Genomic DNA, 22,132 nt, shown 5'->3' with positions numbered 1-22,132 from the left:
CCTATTCGTTACCTATTCCCTATTCCCTATTCGTTACCTATTCGTTACCTATTCCCTATTCCCTATTCGTTGCCTATTCGTTACCTATTCCCTATTCCCTATTCGTTGCCTATTCGTTACCTATTCCCTATTCCCTATTCGTTACCTATTCGTTACCTATTCCCTATTCCCTATTCGTTACCTATTCGTTACCTATTCCCTATTCCCTATTCGTTACCTATTCGTTACTTATTTGATTTTTAATATCCTTCCCCCTTTTTGATTATGGCATGGAAAAGTTTAATATGGCTGCCATGGAAACGGCACAATAGTGAAAAAAATCTGTTTTTGGTTTTTGGTGAACTGTTTGGATATGCTTCAACTCAGAGTCATCATATTTTAAAACAATGTAGGTGCCCACTATATACAGGTGTTGGATGACTTTGGCGATCATTGGAACTACTATGTTGCCATGGAAACTACACCAAAATTTTCAAAATTCTCAAAATGCTCAAAACTTCATGAAACTTCACAGTAATGATGAGCAACAATGGTAGATGTGGCATTTGGAGTTGGAATTTCTAAAATAGGTCTTGTTACCATGAAACAATGCAAAAAGGTAAAAGATTTCAAAAATAAGAATTTTGAGTAAACTGGATGAAACTTTACAGGAATGGTAACTGGCATAGGCAGAGTTGGATTTTGAAGTTAGAATTTTCAAAATGGCAGCCGTAACCATGGAAACAGCAAAAATATCAAACATTTCAAAATGTAACTTTGCAAAAATGTTACTAAACATCTGTAGATGCTCTCTTTGACTTTGGAATTGTCAAAATGGCTGCCGCTCACCTGGTAATAGGGGGAAGGGTGCCATCCGTTATTGCTAGCAATTACAAATCTAGTTGTTAATACTCTTACATATGGTAATAGTTCTAAATTTGTTGAGGTAAAATGATCTTTTTATGGCCTATTTATATGTGTTTGTGCTCAACCGATCCTTTTACTTCATGTTCGATACGCATTTGTTCCTTACTTGGTTTTTTTATACGTTCTACCTTTTAACTGCTTTATGTCCGTATGTTTGAAGATGGATCTTGGTTCGACGGGATGAAATCACCGTGTTCGCGCTTGCATAAAAAAGAAGATGTGGTATGATTGCCAATGAGACAACACTCCACATTAGACCAAAATGACTTAGAAATTATCAACTATAGTTTACTGTACGGCCTTCAACAATGAGCATAGCCCAAACCGTGTAGTCACCTATAAAAGGCCCAGGCATGACAACCTCATACAATTCAAACAACAAAATTGACCGCCGTATTTCATATACAAAAAAATAAACGGAAATATGTAACACAAAAACAAACAATAACTACTTAATTTCAGGCTCTTGTCTAGGGACAGGCACATACTAACATAATGTGGAGGAGTTAAACATGTAAGCAGGGTGTACATCGTTTCGGAGCATGCTATTACCTTGTTTAATTCGTTCGATCACTCACTTATAATTTGCTAATAATACGAGTAGCTTACGTTGCACCTTTTAAAACATCATTTTCAATTGTTTTGTTGTCTCTAGTGGAAGATTTGGGCTCTTAGAGGCGATATAACTCTATAAGTGCATTTGTATCCGTTCCAGCGTTCTGAAAATACCCTGTTACCTATTCGCTTTTAAAAAGTTTGTTGTAAGTTACACCTTTTAGAAAAGAATTTTCAATTAAGTTCATATCTCTGGTGGTAATAATGTGTTCTTATAGATGAAATACCCCTATTAGCACATATGTACTCGTTCTAGCGCTCGGATAATACCCTGTTACTTATTCGTTCCTTATTTGCTTTTAATGCACGAGGTATACGTTGCACCTTGCAATAAATCGTTTTTTAATTGTGTTCATGTCTCTGGTGGTAACAATGTGTTCTTAGAGATGAGATGACCCTATTAGAGCGCATGAACCCGTTCCAGCGCTCGGTTAATATTCTGTTACCTATTCGTTACCTATTCGTTACCTATTCACTTACAATACGTTTGTTGTACGTTGCACCTTTAAGAAAAGGATTTTTAATTGTCTCCATGTCTCTTGTGGTAACAATGTGTTCTTAGAGATGAAATTACCCTATTAGCGTCCATGTACCCGTTCCAGCGCTCAGTGAATTACCTTGTTACCTATTCGTTACCTATTCACTGATAATACGTTTGTTGTACGTTGCACCTTTTAGAAAAAGATTTTCAATTGTGCCCATGTCTCTGGTGGTAACAATGTGTTCTTAGAGATGACATGACCCTATCAGCGCGCATGTACCCGTTTAAGCGCTCGGTTAATACCCTGTTACCTATTCGTTACCTATTCGTTACTTATTCGCTTTTAATACGTTTGTTGTACGTTGCACCTTTTAAAAAAGGATTTTCAATTGTGCCCATGTTTCTGGTGATAACAATGTGTTCTTAGAGATGAAATGACCCTATAAGAGCGCATGAACCCGTTCCAGCGCTCGGTTAAAACCCTGTTACCTATTCGTTACCTATTCACTTATATTAAGTTTGTTGTAAGTTGCACCTTTAAGAAAAGGATTTTTAATTGTTTACATATCTCTTGTGGTAATAATGTGTTCTTAGAGATGAAATGACCCTATAAGAGCGCATGAACCCGTTCAAACGCTCGGTTAAAACCCTGTTACCTATTCGTTACCTATTCACTTATATTACGTTTGTTGTAAGTTGCACCTTTTAGAAAAGGATTTTTAATTGTCTACATGTCTCTTGTGGTAACAATGTGTTCTTAGAGATGAAATTACCCTATTAGCGCGCATGTACCCGTTCCAGCGCTCAGTAAATACCCTGTTACCTATTCATTACCTATTCGTTACTTATTCGCTTTTAAATCGTTTGTTGTACGTTGCAACTTTTAAAAAAGGATTTTCAATTGTGTTCATGTCTCTGGTGGTAACAATGTGTTCTTAGAGATGACATGACCCTATTAGCGCGCATGTACCCGTTCAAGCGCTCGGTTAATACCCGGTTACCTATTCGTTACCTATTCGTTACTTATTCGCTTTCAATACGGTTGTTGTACGTTGCACCTTTTAAAAAAGGATTTTCAATTGTGCCCATGTCTCTGGTGGTAACAATGTGTTCTTATAGATGAAATGACCCTATTAGAGCGCATGTACCCGTTCCAGCGCTGGGTATACGGTGCACCTTGAAAAAAAAACCTTTTTTAATTGTGTTCATGTCTCTGGTGGTAACAGTGTGTTCTTAGAGATGAAATGACCCTATAAGAGCGCATGAACCCGTTCTAGCGCTCGGTTAATACCCTGTTACCTATTCGTTACCTATTCACTTATATTACATTTGTTGTAAGTTGCACCTTTTAGAAAAGGATTTTTAATTGTCTACATGTCTCTTGTGGTAACAATGTGTTCTTAGAGATGACATGACCCTATTAGTGCGCATGTACCCGTTCAAGCGCTTGGTAAATAACCTGTTACCTATTCGTTACTTATTCGCTTTTAATGCGCTGGGTATACGGTGCACCTTGAAAATAAAACCTTTTTTAATTGTGTTCATGTCTCTGGTGGTAACAGTGTGTTCTTAGAGATGCAATGACTCTATAAGAGCGCATGAACCCGTTCCATTGCTCGGTTAATACCCTGTTACCTATTCGTTACCTATTCATTTATATATTACGTTTGTTGTAAGTTGCACCTTTTAGAAAAGGATTTTTAATTGTCTACATGTCTCTTGTGGTAACAATGTGTTCTTAGAGATGACATGACCTTATTAGCGCGCATGTACCCGTTCAAGCGCTCGGTTAATACCCGGTTACCTATTCGTTACCTATTCGTTACTTATTCGCTTTCAATACGGTTGTTGTACGTTGCACCTTTTAAAAAAGGATTTTCAATTGTGCCCATGTCTCTGGTGGTAACAATGTGTTCTTAGAGATGAAATGACCCTATTAGAGCGCATGTACCCGTTCCAGCGCTGGGTATACGGTGCACCTTGAAATAAATCCTTTTTTAATTGCGTTCATGTCTCTGGTGGTAACAGTGTGTTCTTAGAGATGAAATGACCCTATAAGAGCGCATGAACCCGTTCTAGCGCTCGGTTAATACCCTGTTACCTATTCGTTACCTATTCACTTATATTACATTTGTTGTAAGTTGCACCTTTTAGAAAAGGATTTTTAATTGTCTACATGTCTCTTGTGGTAACAATGTGTTCTTAGAGATGACATGACCCTATTAGTGCGCATGTACCCGTTCAAGCGCTTGGTAAATAACCTGTTACCTATTCGTTACTTATTCGCTTTTAATGCGCTGGGTATACGGTGCACCTTGAAAATAAAACCTTTTTTAATTGTGTTCATGTCTCTGGTGGTATCAGTGTGTTCTTAGAGATGCAATGACTCTATAAGAGCACATGAACCCGTTCCATTGCTCGGTTAATACCCTGTTACCTATTCGTTACCTATTCACTTATATTACGTTTGTTGTAAGTTGCACCTTTTAGAAAAGGATTTTTAATTGTCTACATGTCTCTTGTGGTAACAATGTGTTCTTAGAGATGACATGACCTTATTAGCGCGCATGTACCCGTTCAAGCGCTCGGTTAAAACCCTGTTACCTATTCGTTACCTATTCGTTACTTATTCGCTTTTAATACGTTTGTTTTACGTTGCACCTTTTAAAAAAGGATTTTCAATTGTGCCCATGTTTCTGGTGATAACAATGTGTTCTTAGAGATGAAATGACCCTATAAGAGCGCATGAACCCGTTCCAGCGCTCGGTTAAAACCCTGTTACCTATTCGTTACCTATTCACTTATATTACGTTTGTTGTAAGTTGCACCTTTTAGAAAAGGATTTTTAATTGTCTACATGTCTTTTGTGGTAACAATGTGTTCTTAGAGATGAAATGACCCTATAAGAGCGCATGAACCCGTTCCAGCGCTCGGTTAAAACCCTGTTACCTATTTGTTACTTATTCGCTTTTAATGCGCTGGGTATACGGTGCACCTTGAAATAAATCCTTTTTTAATTGTGTTCATGTCTCTGGTGGTAACAGTGTGTTCTTAGAGATGAAATGACCCTATAAGAGCACATGAACCCGTTCCAGCGCTCGGTTAATACCCTGTAACCTATTCGTTACCTATTCGTTACCTATTCGTCACTTTTCACTTACAATACGTTTGTTGTACGTTGCACCTTTCAGATAAGGATTTTTAATTGTCTACATGTCTCTTGTGGTAACACTGTGTTCTTAGAGATGAAATTACCACCAGAGATATGACTTAAATTGAAAAACCTTTTCAAAAAGGTGCAACGTACAACAAACGTACTATAAGTGAATAGGTAACGAATAGGAAACATGATATTAATCGAGCGCTGGAACGGGAATATGCGAGCTAAAAGGGGTATTTCATCTATAATACGACATTATTACCACTAGAGATATAAATTTAATTGAAAATCCTTTTCTAAAAGGTGCAACGTACAACAAACGTACTATGAGTGAATAGGTTACGAATAGGTAACGAATAGGTAACAGGGTATTAATCGAGCGCTGAAACGAGTACATGCGCGCTAATAGGGTTATTTCATCATTAAGAACACATTGTTACCACCAGAGACATGAACACAATTGAAAATCATTTTCTAACAGGTGCAACGTATAAAAAAATGTATTATAAGCGAAAAGGTAACGAATAGGTAACAGGGTATTAACCGAGCGCTCGAACGGGTACATGCGCGCTAATAGGATCATTTCATCTCTAAAAACACATTGTTACCACCAGAGACGTGGACACAATTGAAAATCCTTTTCTAAAAGGTGCATTGTACAAAATACGTATTATAAGTAAAAAGGTAACGAAAAGGTAACAGGGTATTAACCGAGCGCTGGAATAGGTAAATGCGCTCTAATAGGGGTATTACATCTATAAGATCACATTATTACCACCAGAGATATGAATTTAATTGAAAATCCTTTTCTAAAAGGTGTAACGTACAACAAACGTATTATAAGTGAATAGGTAACGAATAGGTAACAGGGTATTAACTGAGCGCTGGAATGGGTACATGCGCACTAATATGGTTATTTCATCTCTAAGAACACATTGTTACCACCAGAGACTTGTAAACAATTAAAAGCCGATTCATTTCAAGGTGCACCGTATACCCCGCGCATTAAAAGCGAATAAGTAACGAATAGGTAACAGGGTATTAACCGAGCGCTGGAACGGGTACATACGCTCTAATAGAGTCATTTCATCTCTAAGAACACATTGTTACCACCAGAGACATGAACACAATTAAAAGCCGATTCATTTCAAGGTGCACCGTATACCCCGCGCATTAAAAGCGAATAAGTAACGAATAGGTAACAGGGTATTAACCGAGCGCTGGAACGGGTACATACGCTCTAATAGAGTCATTTCATCTCTAAGAACACATTGTTACCACCAGAGACATGAACACAATTGAAAATCATTTTCTAACTGGTGCAACGTATAAAAAATGTATTATAAGCGAAAAGGTAACGAAAAGGTAACGAATAGGTAACAGGGTACTAACTGAGCGCTGGAACAGGTACATGCGCGTTAATAGGGTCTTTTCATCTCTAGAAACAACTTCTTACCACCAGAGATATGAATTTAATTGAAAATTCTTTTCAAAAAGGTGCAACGTACAACAAACGTACAATAAGTGAATAGGTAACGAATAGGTAACATGGTATTAATCGAGCGCTGGAACGGGAATATGCGAGCTAATAGGGGTATTTCATCTATAATACGACATTATTACCACTAGAGCTATAAATTAAATTGAAAATCCTTTTCTAAAAGGTGTAACGTACAACAAACGTACTATAAGTGAATAGGTAACGAATAGGTAACGAATAGGTAACAGGGTATTAACCGAGCGCTGAAACGAGTACATGCGCGCTAATAGGGTTATTTCATCATTAAGAACACATTGTTACCACCAGAGATATAAATTTAATTGAAAATCATTTTCTAACAGGTGCAACGTATAAAAAATGTATTATAAGCGAAAAGGTAACGAAAAGGTAACGAATAGGTAACAGGGTATTAACCGAGCGCTCGAACGGGTACATGCGCGCTAATAGGATCATTTCATCTCTAAAAACACATTGTTACCACCAGAGACGTGGACACAATTGAAAATCCTTTTCTAAAAGGTGCATTGTACAACAAACGTATTATAAGTAAAAAGGTAACGAAAAGGTAACAGGGTATTAACCGAGCGCTGGAATAGGTACATGCGCTCTAATAGGGGTATAACATCTATAAGAACACATTATTACCACCAGAGACATGGGCACAATTGAAAATCCTTTTCTAAAAAGTGCAATGTACAACAAACGTATTATAAGTGAATAGGTAACGAAAAGGTAACAGGGTATTAACCGAGCGCTGGAACGGGTACATGCGCTCTTATAGAGTCATTTCATCTCTAAGAACACATTGTTACCACCAGAGACATGGGCACAATTGAAAATCCTTTTCTAAAAGGTGCAATGTACAACAAACGTATTATAAGTGAATAGGTAACGAATAGGTAACGAATAGGTAACAGCGTATTAACCGAACGCTGGAACGGGAACATGCGCGCTAATAGGATCATTTCATCTCTAAAAACACATTGTTACCACCAGAGACGTGGACACAATTGAAAATCCTTTTCTAAAAGGTGCATTGTACAATAAACGTATTATAAGTAAAAAGGTAACGAAAAGGTAACAGGGTATTAACCGAGCGCTGGAATAGGTACATGCGCTCTAATAGGGGTATAACATCTATAAGAACACATTATTACCACCAGAGACATGGGCACAATTGAAAATCCTTTTCTAAAAAGTGCAATGTACAACAAACGTATTATAAGTGAATAGGTAACGAAAAGGTAACAGGGTATTAACCGAGCGCTGGAACAGGTACATGCGCTCTTATAGAGTCATTTCATCTCTAAGAACACATTGTTACATTTTTGTACCACCAGAGACTTGAAAACAATTAAAAAATCGATTCATTTAAAGGTGCACCGTATACCCCGCGCATTAAAAGCGAATAAATAACGAATAGGTAACAAGTTATTTACCGAGCGCTGGAACGGGTACATGGGCTCTTATAGAGTCATTTCATCTCTAAGAACACATTGTTACCACCAGAGACATGGGCACAATTGAAATTTGTTTTCTGAAAGGTGCAATGTACAACAACGTATATTAAGTGAATAGGTAACGAATAGGTAACGAATAGGTAACAGGGTATTAACCGAGCGCTGGAACGGGTACATGCGCGCTAATAGGGTCATTTCATCTCTATGAACACATTGTTACCACCAGAGACTTGAAAACAATTAAAAAACGATTTATTTCAAGGTGCAACGTATACCTCGTGCATAAAAAGAAAATAAGGAACGAATAAGAAACAGGGAATTAACTGAGCGCTGGAACTGGTACATACGCCCTTATAGGGGTATTTCATCTATAAGAACACATTATTACCACCAGAGATATGAATTTAATTGAAAATACTTTGCTAAAAGGTGCAATGTACAACAAACGTTCTATAAGTGAATAGGTAACGAATAGGTAACGAATAGGTAACGAATAGGTAACAGGATATTTACCTAGCACTGGAACGGGTACATGCGCGCTAATAGGATAATTACATCTCTAAGAACACATTGTTACATTTTTGTACCACCAGAGACTTGAAAACAATTAAAAAATCGATTCATTTAAAGGTGCACCGTATACCCCGCGCATTAAAAGCGAATAAATAACGAATAGGTAACAAGTTATTTACCGAGCGCTGGAACGGGTACATGGGCTCTTATAGAGTCATTTCATCTCTAAGAACACATTGTTACCACCAGAGACATGGGCACAATTGAAATTTGTTTTCTGAAAGGTGCAATGTACAACAACGTATATTAAGTGAATAGGTAACGAATAGGTAACGAATAGGTAACAGGGTATTAACCGAGCGCTGGAACGGGTACATGCGCGCTAATAGGGTCATTTCATCTCTATGAACACATTGTTACCACCAGAGACTTGAAAACAATTAAAAAACGATTTATTGCAAGGTGCAACGTATACCTCGTGCATAAAAAGAAAATAAGGAACGAATAAGAAACAGGGAATTAACTGAGCGCTGGAACTGGTACATACGCCTTTATAGGGGTATTTCATCTATAAGAACACATTATTACCACCAGAGATATGAATTTAATTGAAAATACTTTGCTAAAAGGTGCAATGTACAACAAACGTTCTATAAGTGAATAGGTAACGAATAGGTAACGAATAGGTAACGAATAGGTAACAGGATATTTACCTAGCACTGGAACGGGTACATGCGCGCTAATAGGATAATTACATCTCTAAGAACACCTTGTTATCACAAGAGACATGGAGACAATTAAAAATCCTTTTCTAAAAGGTGCAAAGTACAACAAACGTATTATAAGTGAATAGGTAACGAATAGGTAACGAATAGGTAACAGGGTACTTACTGAGCGCTGGATCTGGTACATATGCGGTAATAGGGGTATTTCATCTATAAGAACACATTATTACCACTAGAGATATGAATTTAATAGAAAATCCTTTTCTCAAAGGTGTAACGAACAACAAACGTATCATAAATGAATAGGTAACGAATAGGTAACAGGGTATTAACCGAGCGCTGGGACGGGTTCATGCGTGCTAATAGGGTATTTTCATCTCTAAGAACACATTTTTACCACCAGAGACACGGACACAATTGAAATTCTTTTCTAAAAAGGGCAACGTACAACAAACGTATTATAGGTGAATAGGTAACGAATAGGTAACAGGGTATTTACTGAGCGCTGGAACGGGTACATACGCGGTAATAGGGATATTTCATCTATAAGAACACATTATTACCACTAGAGATATGAATTTAATAGAAAATCCTTTTCTCAAAGGTGCAACGTACAACAAACGTATCATAAGTGAATAGGTAACGAATAGGTAACGAATAGGTAACAGGGTATTAACCGAGCGCTGGAACGGGTACATGCGTGCGAATAGGGTATTTTCATCTCTAAGAACACATTTTTACCACCAGAGACACGGACACAATTGAAAATTTTTAAATCTTTGATATTTTTCCTGTTTCCATGGTTACGGCGGCCATTTTGAAAATTCCAACTTCAAAATCCAACTCTGCCTATGCCAGTTACCATTCCTGTAAAGTTTCATCCAGTTTGCTGAAAATTCTTATTTTTGAAATTTTAGACCTTTTTGCATTGTTTCCATAGTAACAAGACCTATTTTGGAAATTCCAACTCCAAATGCCACATCTACCAATGTTGCTCGTCATTACTGTGAAGTTTCATGAAGTTTTGGGCATTTTGAGAATTTTGAAAATTTTGGTGTAGTTTCCATAGCAACATAGTAGTTCCAATGATCGCCAAAATCATCCAACACCTGTACATAGTGGGCACCTACATTGTTTTAAAATATGATGATTCTGAGTTGAAGCATATCCAAACAGTTCACCAAAAACCAAAAACTGATTGTTTTCAAAATTGTGCCGTTTCCATGGTAACGGCAGCCATATTAAACTATTCCATGCCATAATCAAAAAGGGGGAAGGATATTAATAATCAAATAAGTAAGGAATAGGTAACGAATAGGGAATAGGGAATATGTAACGAATAGGTAACGAATAGGGAATAGGGAATAGGTAACGAATAGGCAACGAATAGGGAATAGGTAACGAATAGGGAATAGGGAATAGGTAACGAATAGGCAACGAATAGGGAATAGGGAATAGGTAACGAATAGGCAACGAATAGGGAATAGGGAATAGGTAACGAATACGTAACGAATAGGGAATAGGAAATAGGTAACGATTAGGTAACGAATAGGGAATAGGGAATAGGTAACGAATAGGGAATAGGGAATAGGTAACCAACTTGACTCCCATGATAATAAAATCTGAGCCAAAACGTAGAACTTAAGCATTGTATTTACGATTCTTTGCTGTAAATTCAATTCATTGTTCTTTGATTTATCGATTTCTGATTGGTCTAGACGAGAGGGTAACATTCAAAAAAATTGTCACCCGCTCAGCCATGTGATAGAGTAAATTGACACCCTCGTCTTAGCCAATCAAAAGATGGCATTTTAACGTGAAGTATAATAATATTAAAGATACCGTAAAAGTTTAAATACTGAGTGACCATACAGGTTATACACACAAAACTAGAAGCTGATAAGGTAAATTGTGTTTGAATGCAAAAATACGACAGAATATTGCTTTTACAATATGCAAATCAACATTTATTTTCCAAATCGACGTGACAGAATAACACTTATATTATATTTTGCAACTGTACGAATACGTACATTTTTTTGTTATAAATTTTAAATAATTCTTGGGACAAACACTTCAGTTTATAGTGCTTTCTTGTGGGTTTTATAATCACGACAGTCTGTTTTTTTTTACCATTGTCATGTCTCTTATCAGTGTATAGTGCTTGTATTTTGGTTTTATGATGCATTGTTTAATTTATGATGAATATATATGTGTTATTGGGAAACAAAAAAAACTTTGTTCTTGAATGATCTATTTTTATACTATTTACCTGTGTTGACCTGTAAATGAAAAGTAATTGATGTGGCGCAAGTCACGGTAATAGGGTTTGTAGCGAAAATGCAAATAAAATTCAAATTGACGCAACAGCAAATCACCGTATACCTGTGAAATTTTTCATCGAGGATTCGCACGTTAGACGCGGGCGAGCTACCGCGGGTCTCTCGACCATTGAGGCCGGCAAACTATACCCCCGGTTTGCAAGATTTATTCCAATAGTTGAATTTTATCATATTTGCTTTTTAGTCAAATACCGGCACATTTTGAAATGTTTTAATATATTATGATCATCGTATATTATACCCTGTTTGAAGTTTAAAAAGAAGATAAACAAATACAAAAACAAATAAGATTGAATTATTATTCCCAATAATTAAACAATAAAATGCACAGGATTAACAAAATTACAGAAATCAAATGGCGTACAAAAACCTATGGTGACCGTACGACCTTTGACAATGAGAAAATCTACAAAAGCCCCGAAAATGTTTTTTAAAAGTTTATTTAAGCTAAACATTGGTCACTTTTGTTTGAATGTCTAAAATTTCGAATTCTTTATTTCACAAGAAAGAAACTTAATCAACATTTTAAAAGTCTATATTTATCTCCCAGTGTAAACATATTGTAAACGAGGTATGATCTATTCTGATAAGAGAATTGATATACAACATGTACAAACTGTTATCTACTTCAGGTTAAGTGTGGAGAAATCATGGCTGCGGAAATACCTAAATACTTTACACTTCCTAGTGGTGCAAAATATCCTGTTATTGGGTTGGGAACATTTACAGTTTTTAATGCAACCGTAAGTTTATATCATGTTTATATTGGTCAACATGGTCAATATTATCCGAGTTACTTATACATGCTACACATGTTATATCAAGCCTCCTAAATCAAAATTTGTAATATCGATAACACACATATACATTTTACACATCATGGTGATAGCAATTAATTTCTTAAAAAACATTTAGAAAGGCAGGGAAACGCAGAAAGAAATTATATCCTAGAAAATGAAATTGCAAGAATATAAGATTTCATAGTTTTGTAACAAGACGCACTTTGTAAAAAAATACAGATTATAAAAAAAGAAAATTAACATTGCAAAGGGAAATACCAGTGTGTCAAATTTTCATTTTACATTTTACAAATTCGTATCTTATAGGGTGAACCAGGTGCTGTTTTTGAAGCTGTTAAATATGCGATTGATATAGGATACCGTCATGTAGACGCTGCCCGTGTTTATGGAAACGAAGGCGAAGTGGGGGATGCAATACAAGCAAAACTAGACGACGGAACAATAAAAAACAAGAAAGAAATATTCATCACAACAAAGGTTTGCGTACCTATTTGTTTCAGTTTATTCGAACTGATATAATTGTACAAAAAGTATGTGTAGGATTGTATTCATCTTTCTCTATATTTATTGAGAGGTTTAGCTAGCTATAAACCAGGGTCAATCCACCATTTTCTACTTTAGAAAATGCCTGTACCAAGTCAGGAATATGACAGTTGTTATCATTTCGTTTGTTGTGTTTGGACTTTTGATTTTGCCTTTTGATTTTTGATTTTCCTTTTTGAATTTTCCTCGGAGTTCAATATTTTTGTGTTTTTACTTTTTATTGAACCAAATTTCTAATATAAATTTAGGCACCAGGGATTCAACGAAGTATTGAAAATATACACCAGAATTGAGTTCCGAGAATTTCGTTTTATAATATACTAAATGAAATATTCGTACATTACTGTACATATTTATAACACCGGACAGCGTCAAGTTATCATTGTATGATTGATAGTTAATCAGTTTGTAAATATTGAATACATCTTCAGGGTAAAAATTAAACAAGAGGGTTATATATAGCATACCCTATCTTGATAATCTTATTTTTAGGATCAAGAATAGATTTTGCTTTAAAGAGTACTATAAACAAAGTTAATACAACTGACAATATAATTGACCAATGATAACAAAATGAATACACCGTATGAAGATATAAAATATGAAATATGACGAATCGATGGCATTTATTTTATGCATACTAGTACATAAAAAAACGTGAGTTCGGCACTTTTTGATAGCATTCTTTATCAAATGTTTAGTACATAGTGAACCTTTCTAATTAACAGCTATGGGATACTCACCATAATCCAAAAGATATAAAAGAGAATACAATGAAATCTCTAAAACTTCTCAGAGTAGACTCTGTACAGTTGTTCCTAATGCACTGGCCATTTGGTTTTAAGGTAAGTAGACACTGTACAGTTGTTCCTAATGCACTGGCCATTTGGTTTTAAGGTAAGTAGACACTGTACAGTTGTTCCTAATGCACTGGCCATTTGGTTTTAAGGTAAGTAGACACTGTACAGTTGTTCCTAATGCACTGGCCATTTGGTTTTAAGGTAAGTAGACTCTGTACAGTTGTTCCTAATGCACTGGCCATTTGGTTTTAAGGTAAGTAGACTCTGTACAGTTGTTCCTAATGCACTGGCCATTTGGTTTTAAGGTAAGTAGACACTGTACAGTTGTTCCTAATGCACTGGCCATTTGGTTTTAAGGTAAGTAGACTCTGTACAGTTGTTCCTAATGCACTGGCCATTTGGTTTTAAGGTAAGTAGACTCTGTACAGTTGTTCCTAATGCACTGGCCATTTGGTTTTAAGGTAAGTAGACACTGTACAGTTGTTCCTAATGCACTGGCCATTTGGTTTTAAGGTAAGTAGACTCTGTACAGTTGTTCCTAATGCACTGGCCATTTGGTTTTAAGGTAAGTAGACTCTGTACAGTTGTTCCTAATGCACTGGCCATTTGGTTTTAAGGTAAGTAGACTCTGTACAGTTGTTCCTAATGCACTGGCCATTTGGTTTTAAGGTAAGTAGACTCTGTACAGTTGTTCCTAATGCACTGGCCATTTGGTTTTAAGGTAAGTAGACTCTGTACAGTTGTTCCTAATGTACTGGCCATTTGGTTTTAAGGTAAGTAGACACTGTACAGTTGTTCCTAATGCACTGGCCATTTGGTTTTAAGGTAAGTAGACTCTGTACAGTTGTTCCTAATGCACTGGCCATTTGGTTTTAAGGTAAGTAGACTCTGTACAGTTGTTCCTAATGCACTGGCCATTTGGTTTTAAGGTAAGTAGACTCTGTACAGTTGTTCCTAATGCACTGGCCATTTGGTTTTAAGGTAAGTAGACACTGTACAGTTGTTCCTAATGCACTGGCCATTTGGTTTTAAGGTAAGTAGACTCTGTACAGTTGTTCCTAATGCACTGGCCATTTGGTTTTAAGGTAAGTAGACTCTGTACAGTTGTTCCTAATGCACTGGCCATTTGGTTTTAAGGTAAGTAGACTCTGTACAGTTGTTCCTAATGCACTGGCCATTTGGTTTTAAGGTAAGTAGACTCTGTACAGTTGTTCCTAATGCACTGGCCATTTGGTTTTAAGGTAAGTAGACACTGTACAGTTGTTCCTAATGCACTGGCCATTTGGTTTTAAGGTAAGTAGACTCTGTACAGTTGTTCCTAATGCACTGGCCATTTGGTTTTAAGGTAAGTAGACACTGTACAGTTGTTCCTAATGCACTGGCCATTTGGTTTTAAGGTAAGACACCACAGAGTAAACTCATTGTTGAAGGATGTTCCGGTGACATATAGTAGTTAATGTCTGTGTCATTTGGTCTCTTGTGAAGAGTTGTCTTATTGGCAACCATACAACATCTTCTTTTTTTGTGTATTTATATCTGTACAGTTATTCCTAATGTACTGGCCATTTGGTTTTAATTTTAAGGTAAGACATCTCAGTAGACTCATTGTTGAAGGCCGTACCGGTGACCCATAGTTGTTAATTTCTATGTCATTTGGTCTCTTGTGAAGAGTTGTCTCATTGACAATCAAACCACATCTTCTCCTATTTTTTATATCTGTACAGTTATTCCTAATGCACTGGCCATTCAGTTTTAAGGTAAGACATTTCAGAGTAGACTCATTGTTGAAGGCTGTACCGTTGACCTATAGTAGTTAATGTCTGTGTCATTTGGGCTCTTGTGAAGAGTTGTCTCATTGACAATCATACCACATCTTCTTCTATTTTTTATGCCCCACCTACGATAGTGAGGGGCATTATGTTTTCTGGTCTGTGCGTCCGTTCGTCCGTCCGTTCGTCCGTCTGTCCCGCTTCAGGTTAAAGTTTTTGGTCAAGGTAGCTTTTGATGAAGTTGAAGTCCAATCAACTTCAAACTTAGTACACATGTTCCCTATGATATGATCTTTCTAATTTTAATGCCAAACTAGAGTTTTTATCCCAATGTCACGGTCCACTGAACATAGAAAATGATATTGCGAGTGGGGCATTCGTGTACTGAGGACACATTCTTGTTTTTATATCTGTACAGTTGTTCCTAATGCACTGGCCATTTGGTTTTAAGGTTTAGACATCTCAGAGTAAAATTATTTCGACCCATTCCTTCTTTTTTTTTATTTTCTTCTCCAACAAAGGAATTGTCAATTAGAAGTACGAAAGACACTTCGCTTTATGTACATAATTATTTATAAAAAAAAATCAGGTCAGAGGGTCTGCGTTACAGAATGGGAAATAATAGGCATACATTTCATAAATATAGGCAACTACAAGATAGAAAATAGAAAATATAGAGCCTATATTACAGAAAAAAATAAATAAAAGATAAAGAATAATATAGTGATAAAATATAAAGAATCGAGACTAATGAGCAAAATTTATGAAGAATAGCAAAACTGGGTTAAACAATATCATAAGAATACAGGATTAAAGGATTCCTACCCAGATCCCTACTTTAGTATTTATACATTATAATTTACCTGTTACCATTTTCTAACAAACCAATGGAATACTATTTAAAGCAAATTTTCATTCTACTAAGGATGGAGACGACATGTTCCCAAAAGACAAAGATGGAAATGTTATATTTTCTGACCACGACTACGTCGATACCTGGAAGGTAAGTACACAGGTTTAGTTAACGTATTAGTTAGTATTATATATCATAATAATTTAAAATTTGAATTTTAACAAGTGTGCACACAGATAAGTGTGGATAGTATGTTTTTATATTTGAATTATAATTACCAATAGTTTACCGATGTTGAAATCTCTTTTAAATCAACTAAGCATATACAAATCGATATATTAATTAGATAAAAGACAAATAAAAGAAGATGTATCAATGACATAATTGCCAATGAGACAACTGTGCATCAGATACCAAATTTACTTAGATGTCAAAGGCTGTGGATATTTGCAGAGCTCTGACTCAGGACTATTAAGAGCCTAGCATGCGATTGGGTATTGTTGAATAAGTAGATGTGTTGACCTGGGTGGTTTACTAAAACTATGTAGATAGTTTACTGACATGGTAGATGCATATACACACTTTAGTAGAAATGTTTTAGTATTTCTAAATGTTGTGTTTTATATTTAGGCAATGGAAGAATTGGTAGATGCAAAACTGGTTGAAAACATTGGAATATCAAATTTTAATAAAGCTCAGACTGAGAGACTGATAAAAAATGCAAGAGTAAAACCATGTAATATGCAGGTATTTGGATTTTTAAAGTATATAGTAATATCATTTGATTCAACTGTTTTCTTTTTCATTTAAAATTTCAATTGAGAAAATTATACAAATGTTTACATTAGATAAGAAATAGAATGAAATGTTCACATGGTTTCACATATGTGAATAGAAGAAGGGCATACAAAGCTGTTATACAATTTTATTTTCTAAAAATCATTTGACTTTTTTTAGTCATTATATTATATTTAATTTTGTTTATTTATTATCCATTTTTGTTTTTCTGTTAGATCGAAATACATCCATATTTTTGCAATAAAAAATTAGTTGAGTTCTGCCAATCTGTTGGAATGTCAGTGACAGCCTATGCACCGCTGGGAAATGCAGGAAGAACTTGGTAAGCAATTTGATTTGGGTAGATTAACTGAATAGACCCCTTTCGAGTTCATCCGTCACCGGCAAAAACTCGTCAATTATACACGCCTTTATGACGTCATTTACCAGATAGAGGGGCTCGCCTGTATCCCTGCACTTTTAACGTTCATCAAGCGTCTTAGTGATCGTCTTTGTGCAGGATAAAATAGAAATAATGGTTGCTCTGTAGGTACTTACTGACATTTCCCTAATGACAGCAGTGTTGATTGTTAATTTTGAGAATTCAATTTGCCGAATAATTCGTACAATATAGAATTATAGTTTTCCAACCACTCGCTCAACATTGGAAGGAAGTGACGACGCCCCTAAACGCACAAATGACGATGATAAAGGCGCGTATAATTGACGAATTTTTTCCGGTGACGGATGAACTCGAAAGTGGTCTATTCCGACATCTTGAATTGTAAAATAGCAGTACACAGTCGGTTTTGCCCTTTGCTTAAATCTGCAAAATTTAAGACAGATTGACAATTAATGTGGAAGATTTTTGAATAAAGAAAATAATGTGATGTGTTGCATAATGTGATTATTTGAACTGTTTTAATAGATGCAAAACGTTTGGTTATGTTTGAATCAATTTTTGTGCAAATTATTCATTTAAGGGGAGATAACTCTTATAGTTAAATGATTTTTTTTATCTTTTAGCATGTAAACAAGTTCATGGAATCCAGTCTGTCTTATTCTTTTCTTAAAACATATCATAAAACCTAATTTCTCATATTTTATTTCAAAGAATCACATAGATTTCTTTTTTTTTTCATAAAACAATGTTTTTCCATAAATAACCTATGCAGATTGGGTAGTTTTGCACTGCTAGTAGCTTGAAAAATAGCACGAAGACCCATACTTTTTATTATATTTTTGAAAAAGAATTGAAAAATACTTTTTGGCAAAGTATATCTTAGAAAATATATATACACAGACGATACACCACAAGTTAATAAATTTTAGCGATTACTGCATTTCAGCCAATGAAGCATCTCTTGAAACGATTCTCTCTAAAACAGTGACAAAATTGTCATGAACTTTTACAGTTTGGACTTATAACTGGCACTGTTCAGACTTTTGTGGTGTACATTAAAATATGAATAGTTAACACAAGCTCATAAGATTCAAACTAGTTAACTTGTGACACATACATTGTATATTCCGTATGCAATTCATTTGTTAATGTAAGTACATTGCTGTTTAAAATATATCATTTCAAAAGTTACCCAGACACAGGAGTATCCTCAAAGGCTATGTCTATCATGAACAGTTTTGTCAACGATATCTTTGAGAGAATCGCTGCAGAAGCGTCCCGTCTCGCTCTCTACAACAAGATACATAGTTTTGTCAGGTAGCTTCTTGGCTTAAAATAGTTTACACATGTTGAAATCTAAAGAAGGAAGAATATTATAAATTTTAAATTTCAGGTGTCGGTTAATTGTAGCTTTAATCATTCTTTCTCCTTTTCTGGTTCACAATATTTTGTATTTCAGGAAAAGTGCAGATGAGCCAATCATATTTGATGAACCAGTTTTGAAAGATATTTCGAAAGCAAAGGGAAAATCTATTACACAAGTAAGTTTCCTGAAACAACGTATATGCTGTGATTTATGAATGTATTTTTTATGGCAAACCTTCGATCACTGAGGGGAAAATGCATACTGATGAAGCCACCTTACTATGATTACAATAACATGAACTGGAAATTTAACGACTGAGTGTACAGATTATTTGTGAATAACAGATTTAAGTGTACTACAGTTCTTTCAATTGCAATTCTGAAGTATGTTGTGTTCATCCCTCGTGTTTTTGTGGTAGTCTTTATGCCTAAGTTAGGGATTATCATACCAATGAAATAAAAAAACAAAAAAAAAACCCACTCATTTACTTGTACCTAATCCTCCGCTATAAGTAACTAACACAAAGGTTCCTGGTTCGATTCCCGTTTGGGATGAAAATTTCAGGAACTCAATTTTCGGCTCTCCCTTGACACCATTTGCGAGTATGGTCTTGAGGAAACGATGATAGTCCGTCGGACGGGGACGATAAATGGCTGGCCCGTGTTAAGAGAGAGCCACATCTCTTGCACGTTAAAGACACCCTTGTAGATTTCGAAAAAGAGTAGGCTAATGCCGCTACAAGGCAGCACTCGCACCCGCAAAGTGGAAAGGGATTAATATAAGTTGCAAAACTTGTTTCCCAATCCACTATAAATAAATATGTTTAAACTAAGTAAATTTTGAAATTTGGTTAGTCTGTGAGTAATAGAACAAAGCATGGTATCAATTGCCATTACGTTTGTTCTATATGTGCAAAACCTGTTCGATGGTAAATATTAATTATTTTCAATTTGATTTCAGGTAGTTCTACGGTTTCATCTGCAAAGAAATTTGGTTGTTATACCAAAATCTGTCACACCAAGTAGAATTAAGGAAAATTTTGATGTAAGTATCACATTCATTATAATTTATAAAATTCTGATCATATTTGAAACATAATCTTAACAGTAGTTTTTGAAAACATGTGTAGTCTCGTTTTTTATCAGAGGTGACATTATTGATATCAAAAATATCGTCGAAAGCATAAAACAGATCATTCGAGATTCAAAAATTGAAATTTGATATTCCAAATTCAAAATCTTAATTTGAAACTAATATATTTTATTTCGAAAGAATTAAAATCTTGCAGATATATATGTGCATGTTCTTGTTGTTCTTTAGCAAGTAGAGTAATTGACTTTATCCTCGAGGGACAGAAAAACATTTTTCAGGACATTGGGAATAAGTGTTACCTTTTGAGAATAGGAAATTTATGATTAGTTTTCTATCGGGATACGGAAGAGAATGTTTTATTGCTTGCAGAATTCGATATGTCGCCCTTCCTACCCCTCTTACATACAGGAATGGAGTCTAAATATAATTTATGTAAGGGTGCAACTGGTTTACTGATAGATTGGAGTCGGTAAAGATATCTAAATGTTACAGTCAAAGATGACATTTTTATAACGTATTTTGTAGGTTTTTAGTTTCAGTCTTACAGATGAAGAAATGCAGAAAATATGGTCATTGAACAAAAATCTACGTTTTTATAGTGAACCTATGTGAGTTTTATGTTACGTATGAGTTAATTATCATAAGAATGGATCACGTCTGTTCCAGAATTGGTATCTGTTATCTAAGTTAAGTTTGTCTCATCGAAATATTTTTAAACTAATACACACTGATTATTACCACAAAAGGTTGTGGCAATTTTACTTTTCTACGAGTTACGCTCCTTTTAAATGTAAAAAAATGCTGATACTTTCGTTTCCCGTTTGTATATTAAGTTTGCCTCAACCAAATGTTTTAAATATGATACACTTTGTTTATTGCCATAACACACACACACATTTAAGTTGATTCTTTTACCTTTACCCTTCTTGTACTAATGAATCATTTGAAATTTAGGTCAGCAAATTTGCCTTTTAATGTGTTACAAGTAAGTACAATTAGTTGGCATTAACACAATACTGCTTATACATTATTAAGGTCACATTTTATTAAAAAAGATTTACATGTTTTTATATTTTAGTGCCAAAGATCACAAGTACTATGCATTCCACGACGAATATTGAAGATCACATTTAACTTAAGTTGTATTTACTGGTTTGAGATGGTTTTGTTTGTAAAAATAAAATAATTTAGGCTTATTATATTGTATTATTGTTTACTGTTTGTCGAATGACGGCGATTCTACTGATATTTTAGTATGTAAATAGATGATGTATCTTTGACAATAAGACACACATCTACTGAATAGCAACACAAAAGGGTCACGAAAGGGAAGACCTTACACCAACAGACATTTTCAACATGCAATCGGCATTTCTAAGAGAACACACTGCACCCTGATCCTTTTTTATATACATTGGAAACGCTGTTGAAAACTAATGCTTATGACTTTTGAACAGTGGTATACTACTGGTACCTTTATTTGAAACAAACAAAAATACCTATGAAATTTCACATTAATGACCAATAGTTTAGGACGATCAGGGAAGAGACATTGCCATTTCAAGTATAAATTCTTCACCTCGCATCTCTTTAAAATAAATAAAAATGAAAAACTTGAAATCATCGATAAACTGGGTAAACTATTCCCGCGGAGGTTCAATTTTTATAAATTTCAATCACAACTTCAACAGATCAATCGCATATACAATATCGTTAATAGGGAAATATAGCAAATTAGTAAACTGAAACATTCACTGGTCCATTAGAATATGTATGCATACACCGACACCAGGCTTTATTTAAATCCAATTAGAACTTCTAGAACATTTGAGCATTCCTTTCATATATAAGAAGACAAAACGTACAAAACCTTTCTAGATAATAATTGCTGAGCTATAAAGTATAGAGTCAGATTGTGTTTAACATTGTTCTTGTTTGTATGAATTGTTAACTAGATCCTCCAAATAAGGTACGGCTATGTTGCCACTTTTATTTTTATATGTACATGTAAAACTTGTCAGGGTGG

At 35.2% G+C, this 22,132-nt stretch overlaps 1 protein-coding gene across 2 annotated transcripts in view; it reads left to right on the top strand.

Annotated features, from left to right (window-relative positions):
• LOC134701825 (1,5-anhydro-D-fructose reductase-like) overlaps nt 1-21,302 on the top strand; it is a 102,890-nt gene extending 81,588 nt beyond the window's left edge. Inside the window, exons 1-11 of one of the 2 annotated variants that reach the window (XM_063562944.1) lie at nt 11,242-11,265; nt 12,336-12,446; nt 12,810-12,980; nt 13,775-13,891; nt 16,541-16,618; nt 17,099-17,215; nt 17,482-17,588; nt 19,108-19,189; nt 19,975-20,058; nt 20,632-20,714; nt 21,185-21,302. In XM_063562944.1, coding sequence (XP_063419014.1) covers nt 12,354-12,446; nt 12,810-12,980; nt 13,775-13,891; nt 16,541-16,618; nt 17,099-17,215; nt 17,482-17,588; nt 19,108-19,189; nt 19,975-20,058; nt 20,632-20,714; nt 21,185-21,227 — 975 coding nt within the window. In that variant the 5' untranslated portion in view covers nt 11,242-11,265; nt 12,336-12,353 and the 3' untranslated portion in view covers nt 21,228-21,302. Of the gene's footprint in view, nt 1-11,241; nt 11,266-12,335; nt 12,447-12,809; nt 12,981-13,774; nt 13,892-16,540; nt 16,619-17,098; nt 17,216-17,481; nt 17,589-19,107; nt 19,190-19,974; nt 20,059-20,631; nt 20,715-21,184 lie in introns of those variants that run through there. The other variant, XM_063562943.1, reaches the window with a different exon arrangement.
• Nucleotides 21,303-22,132: the final 830 nt, after the last annotated feature.

This window comes from Mytilus trossulus, unplaced genomic scaffold (assembly GCF_036588685.1).
Source record: "Mytilus trossulus isolate FHL-02 unplaced genomic scaffold, PNRI_Mtr1.1.1.hap1 h1tg000343l___fragment_1__unscaffolded, whole genome shotgun sequence".
Lineage (NCBI taxonomy): Eukaryota > Metazoa > Mollusca > Bivalvia > Mytilida > Mytilidae > Mytilus > Mytilus trossulus.
Note: the sequence above shows the minus strand (reverse complement) of the source record. Positions and strands in the feature narration are given on the sequence as shown.